The 15,492-nt window shown below is 28.2% G+C and overlaps 1 protein-coding gene and 1 long non-coding RNA gene across 2 annotated transcripts; both read left to right on the plus strand.

Moving 5' to 3' along the window:
• The first annotated feature begins 6,866 nt into the window (after positions 1-6,866).
• LOC128667621 (uncharacterized) lies at positions 6,867-7,427 on the plus strand. Its single transcript, XR_008403566.1, has 3 exons — positions 6,867-7,000; positions 7,133-7,238; positions 7,302-7,427. It is a non-coding gene; the product is annotated as an uncharacterized LOC128667621 (long non-coding RNA).
• A 163-nt stretch (positions 7,428-7,590) lies between these two features.
• Positions 7,591-14,207, plus strand: LOC128667531 (uncharacterized). Its single transcript, XM_053737901.1, has 5 exons — positions 7,591-9,400; positions 9,710-10,783; positions 11,682-11,840; positions 12,023-12,691; positions 14,191-14,207. The coding sequence occupies exons 1-5, from the start codon at positions 7,591-7,593 to the stop codon at positions 14,205-14,207; spliced, it is 3,729 nt and encodes a 1,242-aa protein (XP_053593876.1).
• The last annotated feature ends 1,285 nt before the right edge of the window (positions 14,208-15,492 follow it).

Raw genomic sequence — 15,492 nt, forward strand, 5'->3', positions numbered from 1 at the left:
TAATTTTCAATCATGGATGCATACTTGGCACACTTTTTTACAGATGAAATCTGTTTTTTTTGGCTGATTTCACTTATTTTTGTAGAAAAAAAAGGTCAGAGAAATTTTCAATTTATTAAGTAAAAAGCCCGTAAAAATATTATGATATTTTATGCCTGTATACCGTGATAAATCTATGGTAACTCTATTATGACTTTTTAATCTAAATTCGGTCACCTAAAGTTGAGACTTTAAGGAAAATGACTCTATCCACGGGATAAATAGATTATTTCAGATCGAATTTTTTTAATGTACATCAAATTGAAAATGAATTCTCAACAATCTTGTAAAGAATCATAAAATAAGCATGAACAGGATCTATGTTATTAAAATTACCACAGAATCTACTTTAAATGAAATATATTAGCATAAAAATTATTTGCGTAAACTAAAATTTATTAGAGCCAGTGCAAACAATGGTTCAGATCTACGTAAATCTAAGAAGTAGAAAAAAATAGATTTGTGTATTTTTTTTTCTTAACTCATGAGAAAATTAAATTAAGTTTATTTGGCAGCAAGAAATTGTAGCATCTCGTTAAATTTTTATTGAAATGCTGTATTGATATATTGAGAAAATTATTCGTTCAAAATTTATTAACCCTATTTATAAATACCCTAGCGAATTCGGTCATACTTAAAAAATACTGAAAATATCCACAGAATTTTAGCCCATTTTAGGTCATTTTTCGATAATATACCAAAAAACTACCCAAATTATACCTAAATAATGCCTCTATTTTGGGTATGTTTGTGAACATTATAAAACTAAAAAGTACTCTAATTTTTTTTCTTAATTGTTAAATTTAGCAAAGTCAAATTTTAATTTATTAAGAAGGTGTGGAATGTTCGTTACTTGCCAATTAAAAGTTGAATTTCTCGAACACGTTGATTGACGATTTAAATGAATGGAAAATTATGAAACTTTGTGAAAATAATCAAAATATCATTCTGAAGAATGTGAAATTTTTTTTTTTCGAAATTAAAAGAAAACAATTCATAAAATTAAAAAATTCGAAGCAATGAATGCAAGGTTATGGTTGCACGTTAAAAAACTTAAAATTTGATTATTTATAGAATTTTCCCGGAAAATAAACAGCGCCATATTCAAGGGCATTGTATAATAAATTATTTTTGAACTTTATATATGTATTTCATTATTTAATCAATGCAATCAACGTGTTCAAAAATTAAATTCACCGAAGTTATTATTATTGATGACATTTGTCGACAAAAACATCAACCTGTATATTAGTGATCGTTCCGTTAGCTGACAGCAAGCCAAAGTGGTGGTTAGGGGCTCTATTTGTTGAAAAATGGCTCTGCGAGAGGAGATTTAATCATTTATTATAAAAATAATTTGTTCATGAGACTAAACAGAGAACCACATAGGCTGTCAATTGATTGTATACACATATATAAACATACACTGAACAAAAATATATTTTGGGCCAAATACAATTCATTTGAGGCTGATGTATTGTGTATTTGGATATGGCCGAATAAATATGAATTAGTATTAGCACTCGATATTTCTAAATATTCCAGAAATATTTTTTAAAAATAATACATGTTAAATATTTTCCGATAATATTTATAACAAAGATTTACACCAGGTATTTTAAATTTTTGTTGCAGTATCATAAAAAAATATTTCCTCTGTAATATTTTAAATAAACATTTTAAAACATTTTATTGCAATATTTTCAAAATATTTATATAAAATATTGTTGACTTATATTTTAAGAACTGTTTCAATATTTATTTGCAACATTAGGAAAAAAAAAAAAAACATTTTTAAAACTAGCCGGGCGCTCGGACCACTCTCTCTCTCTCGCACAACCAGTTTCCTTATGCACGCGCTCTCTCTCCGCCAACACGCATCCGACGGTCAATAGGTCGAAATTTATCTAAGTTTTTTACATTAAAAATCAAACAAAATACAAAAAAAGTCAACAAAATGTCGATACCACCAATCGACAGCATTTTTTTTTAAACGGAAATCTATCGTGTCGTTCAAAGACCTTTTTTTTTATTAACTACAGTTATAAACAAATGGGCTTATTCAAAGTTTAGTCTAGATGAAAAAATCGACGCAATGGCGATACCACTAATCGACAGGATTTTCTTCGAAACGAATTTCTGTCGTATCGATTTGTTTATAACAATATCTAATAAAAAGAAAAAGGTTTTTGGACGGCACGATAGAAATTCGTTTCGGAAAAAATGCTGATGATGATATTTTTTTATTATGTATTATTTTATTTTCAACATTTATTTTCTAATTAATTTTGTTACTAATTGTCATTTGCATCATTTTAGAACAAAATGTACTAGATATTCATGATCCTTGGCACAAAATACGTAAGAAACCGTTACGAAAATCTATGGGCATGAAATCAATGAAAAAAAAAGAATCTCAGTAGATTAAAGTTTAATATAAAATTATCCTTAACATATACCACTGATTTACCCCATTAAATCGCTCAATTATTGTAAGCCAATAATAATACATATGGGGCATTCCACGCCAAATCGGACGGTTTGAAAAATTTTCATTTTAGATTTCCTTAATTTTTTTTTATTTTTTTGTACCCATCAAAAAACTTTTTTTCCGAAATGTTAAATTTTTTTGATCACCCGTTCAAAAGATATCGAATGTTAAAGAAAACCGCTCTTTTTATGGTTTGTTACTAATAACTTTTTAGGGAATGGTTCAAATCAAAATACTCACTGAATAAAAAACTATCATTTTATCATGTACTTTTGCAAAAAAAATTATTTCAATTGTTTGAATACGTGTTTTTTTATTTTTAAAATTTAAATTGCATTTTTCTAAGTGAGTGCATATTTTGATTTCCTTTAAAATTTTTTACAGTAAACTACTACTCAAACCACGACTTTTTAGGCCGGTCTGGTCATGGGTTCTCAATGGCTACTTTTTTTTTTTGATTTTTGAAAATTAAAAAAAAATTTTGTTTTTCTCTATTTTATCAAATTTTATCGCTGGTTTCTCTCTTTCAACGTATTTTGAAAAACTTTATGTATTATTTTTATTATAACAAGCATAGAAAATTGTTAGCAATTAAAAAAGAATACTCGAGAGATTTATGAGAATGATTTTAAATTTAAAATGAATGTTTTTTTTTGTATACTGTTATTTATCCAAATAAAGAAAATATTTATTGCATGCGATTTTAATCCTAAACCAGCCATCTACTGACAAAACTTACCAAAAACATATTTAGTACCGATTACCAAATATTTTTTTGGTGGAAACAAATATTTATTTTACTATAATGAGATTTAATTGAGATAAAAAAATGATTTATTAAATTATATTAGATTATGTGAATGGGCACAAAATATTTTTTTCTCCCAAATAAGTGATTCAAAATTTTGTTACTAAATCCTTTTAGTACTAGGTAATAAATCCTTCTATCAGTGCAGAAAGTCGCACTGAAAATAATCATTAGTCTTTTTTAATAATTAACAATTTCCTGTCCTTGTTATAATAAAAAATATACATGAAGTTTTTAAAAATACCTTGAAAGCGAGAAACTAGTGATAAAATTTAATAAAATAGAGAAAAAAAAATTTTTTTTAATTTTCAAAAATCGAAAAAAAAATAGTAGCCATTGAGAACCCACGACTAGACCGGCCTAAAAAGATGTGGTTTGAGTAGTAGTTTACTGTAAAAAATTTTAAAGAAAATCAAAATATGCACTTACTTTAAAAAATGCAATTTAAATTTTGAAAATAAAAAAACACGTATTAAAACACTCGAAATAATTTTTTTGTATTTTTTTTTCCACAAGTACATGGGAAAATGGTAGTTTTTTAATCAGTGAGTATTTTGATTTAAACCATTCCCTAAAAAGTTATCAGTAAAAAAACATAAAAAGACCGGTTTTCTTTAAAATTCGATATCTTTTGAACCGGTGATAAAAAAATTTTCAACATTTCGGAAAAAAAGTTTTTTGATGGGTACAAAAAAATAACAATAAATTAAGGAAATCTAAAATGAAAATTTTTCAAACCGTCCAATTTGGCGTGGAATGCCTCATATACATCGACTAAATATGAATATAAATAACAAAAAAAAAAACAATATCTATATATATGGGTCATTCCACCAAATAAAGTTATTTTTACGGGGCGACCCTCGCAGATTTGGTTCAAACTTTGTGGAGTTGTTCTGTGTATTAAAAAAAATATTTTCTGCAAATTTGAGCCTTCAATGTGTAGCTGTTTCGAAGTTATGATTTTTTGAATTTTAAGAAAATTTTTTTTTTCAACTTTTTCATTAATTTTTTTGGAGACAAAAACTTTTTTAAAAAAATGAGCGCATAACAATTTTTTGTAGAAAAAATTCTCAGCTTTCCAATAAATATATCCATTTTTTATTTTAAGTTACAGAAGACCTTTTAAAATTCAATGAAAGTAGAAAAAACGCTTTTTATGACTGTGCGGCGCTTGATATATCTATTTTGATATTCTTTTCTGAAAGCTGAGACTTTTTCCCACAAAATATGTAATTTTCACGATGTGCATATTTTTTGTTTGAACAAAATCAATAATTATTTAAATGTAAGTCATCGATTTTATAGTTTTATCAAACTCTAATAATTCATTGTGTAGCAAGAGATGAAACAAAACGATATCAAATGAGAGTGAAGTAGGCTGCCCGAGCCGTAGGCAAAATCTGACAATAACTGCAATCTGAAGTCGTGGTTCACACTATTTTTTTCATGATTACCTGCATTGAATATTAGTTTCAGTGTCAGCAGCCAGTTAGAATCAAGTTAATTTAAGACCAATGGTGTGATCAACCATTAGTGTACGCATAACTTATGATTTGCAATTTATAATTAAACAGAAACCATAAATACTATTTATAACACAAATCTTTATCAAACTTGATTACAAAGTCAGAACTGTCATTAATGCAGATAACATTAATAGTCTAAAATCACCATTAAACAAAACGTAAAAATCGAAGTTCAAATCACTAATTCCTTGACTTGAAGCTTCGATGCTGGTATCATGAAAAATATTTTTATAATTTTTGTTGTCACAGCTCTACTGCAGATACATACCAGAAAACATATCCTCACACCGCAAGATTTATACATCCGGGCTATTCAAAATTATACCGGCGTTCATTTCACTTTTATAACCAACCCTTATTAAAAGAAATGATTTATGTAAAACGATTGGGAAAAAAAATTTTAAATACTTTTTAATGCTTTTGAATACTTTAAATACTTTTGAATCACCTTTTTTATAGGCATTTAACATTACAAATCGTTTTGAATCGTTTCTTTTAATCAGAGAATGAGGACTTTTTATAGAAAATAAATGGTTACGACGTACGATACTTAAAGCCGAGTACGGTGAAAGAAACACAAGCAGTGCACCCTTTTTCACCTATCGTTGAAAGTCTAGGATAGATTTGTGTTAAAAATGTACCAACATCCTTAAAAAAGATAAGAATTAAAGTTTTTCAATCGTAGAGAATTTATATTTTATTTAATTTTGTTCAGACAAAAAATAGGCACATCGTGAAAATTACATACTTTGTGGGAAAAAGTCTCAGCTTTCAGAAAAAAATATCAAAATAGATGTATCGAGCGCCATACAGTCATAAAAAGCGTTTTTTCTACTTTCATTGAATTTTAAAAGGTCTTCTGTAACTTAAAATAAAAAATGGATATTTTTATTGGAAAGCTGAGAATTTTTCCTACGAATAACTGTTATGAGCTCATTTTAAAAAAATTTTTTTTTTCTCCAAAAAAATTAATGAAAAAGTTAAAAAAAAATTTTTTTCTTAAAATTAAAAAAATCATAACTTCGAAACAGCTATACATTGGAAGCTCAAATTTGCAGAGAATATTTTTTTTTAATACACAAAGCAACTCCACAAAGTTTGAACCAAATCTGCGAGGGTCGCCCCGTAAAAATAACTTTATTTGATAGAATGACCCATATATATATATTTGACTATTTCAAATTAGGGGATTATTTTTTTTTTTTGATAAACATTGAAAAGTCTAAAGGGTATCTTAAAATATGGTGACAGTTAAATTTTGAGCTCTTAATATTGATATTTAGAGGTGACTATCGATAATTTTCGATTTTTCATTTAGTAACATGGTAAAAAATACATAACTTCCGAAAAAATCAAAATACAAAAAATCTCCTTCTGAACATTTTGTAGCAAATGTACTGATCTACAAAAAACGTCTTCTATGATTTTTTCATAAATTCAACCATTTACAAGATATCCGACGTCAAAGTTTACTTAGATTCAAAGAACTTCTTTTTGCTCGTTCTGAATTTTATACCATGTCAACCAATGAGAATTCAGAAATTTTCAATACAATTTTTTGTAGAAATTGAATGCTTTACAAAAAAAAGTCTCTTATTATTTTTCAATAAATTCATCTATTCAAAAGTTATTGGAGCTTAAAGTCAAGTTAGAATAAATTTCGAGATCTTTTCACTTTTCCGGTGAAACTATCAGACTTATCACAAAATGTTATAAGGCCTTTTTTGTTGACAATTTTATTCTCTACAAATTATTATTCGTCAAATTTTTTTAAATTCCGCATTGTTTTCTAGCTATTTCCACTTTATTTCAAACTCGTAAAAAAGTGGTTCAGATCGATTTCAAGAGCTCGACATTATACATATATATTTATCTATACTAATATATAAATCTATAGGCTCTGTCTGTACATGGTGATTTTATTTCGAATTATGCGTCAAATATCATTTTTATGACCTACTCATACTGTATCTACCTTTTTTAGAATATTCGTCTGTCTGTCTCTCTGTCGGTTTGTACCTTTATAACTAATCAACCACTTATCTGATTGAGATGAAATTTTTTATACATATACAAGATGCTGTCACTTAAAATATAGGCTACTTTTTAAATCAATTATAAATCAGAATTCGGGTATATAAATTATTTTTCTAAAAGTATAAGAAAAAAACAGTTAAATTACAGCCATCAATTGTTTTTATTCCATTAGCGTCAATTGTTTTTATATAACGCGTATCAATTGTTTTTTATATTTTTTTTTTTTAGATTAGATTTTGTTTCATTTATCAATTGTTTCTGTCAATTGAATCGTCTATCACATTTCATTAAGCAGTCAAAATAAGAGTGTCTAATCTGACTTATTTGTAACTAAGTAAGAATGTAAATCTATTTAATTTATTACTTGAATTTTTTTAATTTATTGTATGATATATAGGATTAAAAAGACAAAATTACGTATCTTACGCAATATGTAAAATAAATGAAGATCATAACCTATAAATAATCATTTATATTATTTATAAACAATTTTTGTGCATTAACTTATATAAAAAATTGGATTCAAAAGATAAAGATAAGTATTTGATTTCACTTAGTTATCTATAGTAATTTTTATTTTTGTATGCTAAGGTAACCAAGATTGACCAATTCAATATAACTTATCGTAATTAATAATTTTATATTTTAGATATGTATCGTTATTATTCGTTATATTTTCATTAAAAATGCCTAAAAAACGAAAATCAAACTTGAGTTCATCATCAGCCAAAGCAAGAAGCAACAAACTTCTTCGCCTATCTGAAACTCAATGTGAACGAGACGAGAGACTGAAAATTCAGAAAGAAAGGAAAAGTAATTTACGAGCTAATGAAACACCAGAACAATCTGAAATTCGCCTTGCTTCTGATAGAATGCAACATGCTAATAAGAGGAAAGTCGAATCAGAGATAGCTTATGAAAGAAGATTGGCGGATGATCGTGCACGCCACCTTATTACATATCATAATGCATCTGATGAACGACGTATCCACCGATTATCACGTGATCGTCAACAGCACACTATTGCACGCAATAACGAATCAGATGAACATCGTAATCAGAGATTGACTCACGATCGTGAACACCATACTTTATCTCGCTCACAGGAATCTATATTTGATCGTGAAACTCGCCTAATGATCGACCGAGAACATCACGCTCTTCAGCGACGATCAGAATCTGCATTCAAACGCGATGAAAGTAGAGCTGCAGCTAGAAATAGATACTACAGGTTAAAGAAGAAAAAAGAAGCAAATTTAATGATGGAAAACGAAAGAATTTCGGCTCTTCGGGAATCAGATTTTAACGACAGACGAACAGAAAGATTGTCTTTGGATCGCCAATGGCATACCGTCCATAGACAGTTAGAATCTGATTCAGAACATCAGCAACGATTAAATGCTGATAAGAATAGACAAACTCAGAGACGAAATATCCGTTGGCAATCAAAATTGAATAGTGGTTTCTCCTACGATCCGTCTATTAATTACAAACAGGAATCTGATGTTGGTCCAATGACTAAGGTTTGTAATTACTGTAATGCATTAAAGTGGGTCGGTGAATCTGTTGGATTATGCTGTTCATCAGGTAAAATTCGATTAACACCTTTACTTGAACCTCCCGAACCTTTAAAATCTCTGCTGGATGGAAAACACGTTCAATCAAAATCATTTTTGAACGCTGTAAGGTCTTACAACAATGCTTTTCAGATGACTTCATTCGGTGCAAATATTGTATCTGAGGGAAACTTTATGCCGACTTTTAAAATCCAGGGACAAGTATACCATTTAATTGGTTCATTGTTTCCTGAAAGTGATCAACCTTCAAAATTTTTACAGATATATTTTATAGCTGATTATAATGAGCAAATTAATCTTCGAATGTCCTATAATAATAATTTAAATAAAAATCTCATAACAGACCTACAAAATATGCTCCTTCAAATAAATCCTTATGTGCATGACTTTAAATCGGCTTTAGAATCTATTCCACTCGAAAACAAAGATAATTATCAATTAGTAATCAATGCAGACCGTAAACCAATTTCCGATCATAAAGGCCGGTATAATAAGCCTTCTACAAATGAAGTAGCTGTAGTGTTAGTTGATCAAGAGTGTCAAAAGAGAGATATTGTTCTATCTTTGCGTACAGGAGATCTTCAAAGAATAAGTGAGACTCACCGGTCGTATGATGCCCTTCAATATCCACTTATATTTTGTCGTGGAGAAGACGGCTATAATTTTAATATATTTCATTCTGGACAACAAGCAGAAGACATGAATAAAAAAATTTCAGCTTTACAATTTTACTGCTACAGACTTATGATGAGATCTAATGAGTTTAATAATTTACACCGTTATCGTCAAATTTCAAATCAATTTTGGGTTGATATGTATGCGAAAATTGAAACCGAGCGATTGTCATTTATAAGAAATAGTCAAAAACAACTTAGAGCCGAAAACTATATTCACTTACAAGATGCTTTGCGCGTTGAAAGTAATATTGATCATTTAGGTCGTTTAGTTATTCTCCCATCCAGTTTTACAGGAAGCCCAAGATACATGCATGAGCGAACACAAGATGCATTTAGTTATGTAAAGAAGTATGGTCGTCCTGATCTTTTTATAACTATGACCACTAATCCTAATTGGATAGAAATAACAAGAGAGCTGTACGAAGGGCAATCTGCATCTGACCGGCACGATATTATATCTAGAGTTTTTCACTTGAAGTTGAAAAAATTAATTGATTTATTATTTAAAGGAAAAATTTTTGGATCCGTTAAATGTTATATGTATTCTGTAGAGTGGCAGAAACGAGGTCTTCCTCATGCTCATATTCTCTTATGGCTTGAAGATAAAGTAACACCTAATAGAATAGATAGTATTATAAAAGCAGAATTTCCTAATCCTCAGGAGGATTTAGATTTATATAATATTATCAAAAAACATATGATTCATGGACCATGTGGAATAATTAATTCAAAATCTCCGTGTATGAAAGACAATCGTTGTAGTAAACGATTTCCGAAAGCATTTGTAAATGAAACGATAACTGGAGAGGATGGCTATCCATCTTACCGGCGGAGATCAACGGAAGCGGGAGGATTTGTCGCTCAAGTTAAGGTAAATGGAAATAATATAGAAGTAGATAATCGTTGGATCGTCCCTTATTCACCAGTATTATCCCGAACTTTTGAAACACATTTAAATGTCGAGTATTGTAGCAGTGTGCAATCTATAAAATACATTTGTAAATATGTGAATAAAGGAAGTGATCAAGCAACGTTTGGACTTAAAAATGAAAACGATGAGATAACGAAATACCAATCTGGGAGATACATTAGTACCTCAGAAGCAACTTGGCGTATAATGTCTTTCCCAATACATGAGAGATTTCCTCCCGTGGTTCACTTGGATGTTCATTTAGAAAATGGACAGCGAGTATATTTCAACACAGAAAATGTTATTGATCAAATTACTAATCCCAAAAACACAACATTATTGGCCTATTTTCAATTATGCCGAGAGGAAATTTTCGCAAAGACACTTTTATATGACGAAGTACCTGCATATTATATATTTGATAAACAATCTAAAGTATTCAAGAGGAGGAAAAGAGGAAATCCTGTTGAAGGTTATCCTGGTATTTTTAAAGAACACGTTATTGGAAGAGTATACACAATTCATCCTGGTAATACAGAGTGTTATTTCTTACGTCTATTACTTCACACCGTTAGAGGCCCAACATCTTTTAAAGATATAAGAACAGTTAATGGTGTGGTATATCAATCATATCAAGCAGCTTGCAAAGCTCTTGATCTTATTGAAGATGACTCCCATTGGGATGAAACTTTAAAAGAAGCGTGTGTTACCGATAGTCCATTTAAACTAAGGCAACTTTTTGCAATTATTGTAGTATTTTGTCACCCTTCCGACCCTAAAGAATTATGGACAAAGTATAAAAAATATTTATATGAAGATTATGGAAGAAAATTGATAAGAAGTTTTCCTGATATTGATTTAAATTTACATAAAGAAGTGTAGCGTTTAACATTATCTTAAACTTTATTTATAATTATTTAAGTATATTTTCTCAGGAACTTTCAAGCTTTTTATGGTGATTTATGGTCATAAGCCGACCTTGTACCGTGCTTATATTTCTATTTTTTGCATTGTACTAAGATTAGAAAAACCCTTGGGTTTTTTCTCACATAAAATGCGTCTCCTTTTTTTTTTTTTTTTAATCCTCAATAAAACAATTTAGATATTTCTACTTCAAACTTTCTTAATTTCAAATAACATTTTGAGAACATATGTTACTTTTTCTATTCTACGAATATTTTCGTACAGTCTTTAAGATCCTCCTTCCTACTCCCATAATAATACATGACCAATAATTTTTACTTAAACAAAATCAACCACACCTTTTCTGCCCTTTCCCATTTTTCCTACGTACACTGAGAATTTCAGTCAAAAACCTTAAGTGAAAAATCGAGACACTTCTAACTAAGAACTGGAAGTCGCCGGTCTTCGACTATCCGTTGATCTCTATCAATATCCAACAATCTATATCTATCCATCTACATCAATTTATCAAAAACGAGTGTATCAATTAGTTAAGTTTATTAACGAGTTATCAATAAGTTCAAGTTTAACAATTTATACTTATATAATTTAAATAAGTGCGTTTTTTATCAATTAAAATATAATAGTAATTATTAAGTGAAATTCAACTTCAATTTATTTAAAAATACCCTCACTCCATTAATTTGTAGTACGGGAATTAAAACAAGAAGAGCTTGAGAATCGTTGTCTCATAGACTTAGAAAATACAATTATTTCTATCGGGGGAAAACCTTTAGATCAATATGGAATGCCGATACCGAATATTAATGATAATTTTCAGATAAACAGAGAATATCTAGCTGAAACAAGTTATGACAAATCGATACTGATGGCTTTTGTAAAAAAAAATGAATTCAAAATTAATGTAGACCAAAAAAAAATTTACGATGAAATTATGAATAGCATAGACACGTTAGAAGGGGGAATGTTTTTATTGATACACCTGGGGGCACAGGAAAAACGTTTTTAATAAATTTGATATTATCTAAAGTTAGAGGTAGTGGTAAAATTGCGCTTGCAGTAGCATCTTCAGGTATCTCAGCAACCCTTTTACCTGGTGGTAAAACGGCCCATTCCATGTTCAAAATACCGATAGACATTGACAGATATGAATCACCAGTTTGTAATATCTCTAGGAATAGTGATAAAGCAAAAGTGATGAGAGATGCATGCTTAATAGTCTGGGATGAATGCACGATGGCCAACAAGAAAGCAATAGAAGCTGTTGACAGAACACTACAAGACTTACGAAACAATACAAAAAGAATGGGGGGCATAACTTTTTTATTTTCCGGTGATTTTCGTCAGACTTTACCGGTAATTACTAGAGGTACAAGAGCTGATGAAGTGAATGCATCTCTTAAACGATCTTATCTATGGAATAATATTAAAAAACTATCACTAACTGTAAACATGCGAGTCCATCAAGGAGGTGATCCAATTTCTCAAAAATTTTCTAATTTATTGTTGGATGTAGGGGGTGGAAATATAAACGATGAAAATGGAGAAGTATCTCTGCCTGATGAATTATGTTCAATAGTACCATCTATAGAAGATTTGATAGAAAAAGTATATCCAGGTATAAGAGATATTAAAAATAAAGAGGACTCGTGGTTATCAGAGAGAGCTATTTTATGTCCTAAAAATGAAATGGTAGTCCGTATTAATAATACTATAATAGATAAGTTTGATGCAAATGAGATGGTTTATGCATCAATCAATACCACGATTAATCCAGATGACGCAACAAACTATACTGTTGACTTCTTAAATTCAATAAGTGTACCAGGACTTCCATCGCATACAATTAAATTAAAAATTGGCGCTCCTATAATTTTATTGAGAAATTTAAATCCACCTCAACTTTGTAATGGTGCAAGATTACGAGTCACAAAATTACAAAAGAATGTTATAGAAGCTACTATATTAACTGGATCAGGAAAGGGTGAAAGTGTATTCATTCCTCGCATACCTCTTATACCTAATAATTTTCCATTCGAATTCAAACGCATTCAATTTCCTGTCAGTCTTTCTTTTACAATGACAATAAACAAAGCTCAAGGACAAACGATGAGCATTACTGGAGTAGATCTTCGAACTCCCTGTTTTTCACATGGACAACTATATGTATCATTATCAAGAGTAAGATCAAATAAAAATGTATATGTTTGTGTCAATGGAGAAAAAACCCGTAATGTAGTCTATACTGAAGTACTGAATTAATAAATTAATATTTGAAAAATATAAACTTCGATATAATATTATTTATAAGGAACACAACTCATATAAACATATATGTATGCATAACTTACATAAATACATATGTATGTATTTATATAATCATAAATTTATATGTATAAAGTATAATTAAAATATTAAAATATTTATATTATTTTATTTCCATTGACTATTTTTTTTATTGTTTTCGTACAATCCACATCATTATTAAAATAGAAATAATTAAATATATGTATTAATTTTCTAAGTTAAATTAAACTCATAAATAACTGTAAACAATACAAGTATCTACCTGATATAATTTAAGATAAAAATTATTCATCTTCCTCAGTCTCAACAATAATTTGAAAATTGCTTAACGGCTGACGGAAATCATTTGTATGTAAATAAATGAGTGTTATTTCAACATTTGCTAATTTGTCGACTTCAAAATTGAAATGAGACAGAGGATAAATGTCTAAATTAAAATCAATTCTGAATGTTGCATATGCATCTTTGATTTTGAGAACCTTTATCAACATAAAAAAGTTAACTATTATTAATTTGCAAAATATTAGATACATACTATTTTATTAATTATTTACTTGATTCAAAGAAATCTTATTTTCTATTTCAGACGGTCGATCGTTAACTATTATTTGATAGTTATTATTATAACCTTCGTTGATAATAAAGATAAATTTATTTTTTCCATTTATTATTTTTGACCCAACAATCATTGAAACCTTACCTTCTCTTTTTTCTAGGATAAATAATTCCATAAGGATCGGTTTTAGAAAAATCAATATTATATTGCTTCATCATTTTGTTTTAAATAAATTAGTTTTTAAATTTAAATTTTATTTTATAAGATTTTATTCATTTATTATAATTATTTCCAGATGCACAAAATTATTTTGTTAATTCTTTTATGTGTGATAGACGTTATGAAAATATAATTTAGTAAATAAACAGTTTTTTTTTTTTAATTACTTTAATTAGCTAACTTCACGTTTTCATAAAATTTATTTATCACATTTCAATTATTTTTATTTACTAATTCATATAGTATTATCAACATAAAATATTGGTTCAATATAATAATTTTGAACTGAAAAAAATGGCGGTAAATCACTATGACTTAGAATTTTTATTGGAACAAGCAAATAAATTATTCAGTAGAGATAATCGGGCTCATGAAATAATTGATCAAACAATTGGTAATATTTTGCTTTTGAAATAACTGTAATTGATAGTTTTTTTTATTCATCTAAAAATTATTTATAAATTAAAATTTTTTAATTTATTATTTAGATTTCGTAAATGAAAATAATAAAATTGTTTATGTTGGGTGTTCGACGGTGGTAAGAGTTCTTCTCAAATCTGGAAGATTTCATGAAAATGTAGGGTTTCATGAAGGCGTGTCTGAGTCCACTGGGAAAGCTTTCGAGGATGCGAGAAAAGTTGCTATCATTTAAAATATTATTTGTAATCTTAAATATTATTATAATAACTACTCTATTAACTACTAATTTTTAAATAATAGATATCATACACGGATGCCCTATATAGGACATTACTATCATTCGAAGAATTTGGCGAACTGATAATTAAAATTGAAGAAAAAAAAAAAAGATTAGAAAAACAAAAAAAATTAAAAAATGATTGGATAAAAAAAAGTAATAATATATTGATAAAATAATAAGAACTAATCCTGATTAAACAAAGCGATTTACTCAATAATAAATATGTATCTATATAGCATTAAGATTAAATCGTTTTGAATTATTTTGAATCGTTTCTTTTAATCAGGGAATTAATTAATCGCTATCATAATATAAACATTTGATATTTAATATAGATATGGTGGAAGCTACAGTTAGTAATAAAATCTTAGCGGAAATGGAAAAAGATTCGATGACAGAAGTTTAATTAAAAAATAATTGATTTAATAAGAATTACGTTATGTGATAATTAATTGTTCATAAAAATATTTTAATTGCTATTGACATGATTTTAGTATAATTATAATAATGAGACTGACTATGATGATTATAGGAAACATAATACTTGAAAATGAATCGAAATAAGCTCAAAGAACATAAAATAACATACACATACATACATATATATATATATATATATATATATATATATATATATATATATATTTACTTGAATTATTTAGTAAATCTTATTATAATAGTAATATATGTATTGTAGAACTTACGTGTGCGAAGCCAC

This window comes from Microplitis demolitor, chromosome 4 (assembly GCF_026212275.2).
Source record: "Microplitis demolitor isolate Queensland-Clemson2020A chromosome 4, iyMicDemo2.1a, whole genome shotgun sequence".
Taxonomy (NCBI): Eukaryota; Metazoa; Arthropoda; class Insecta; order Hymenoptera; family Braconidae; genus Microplitis; species Microplitis demolitor.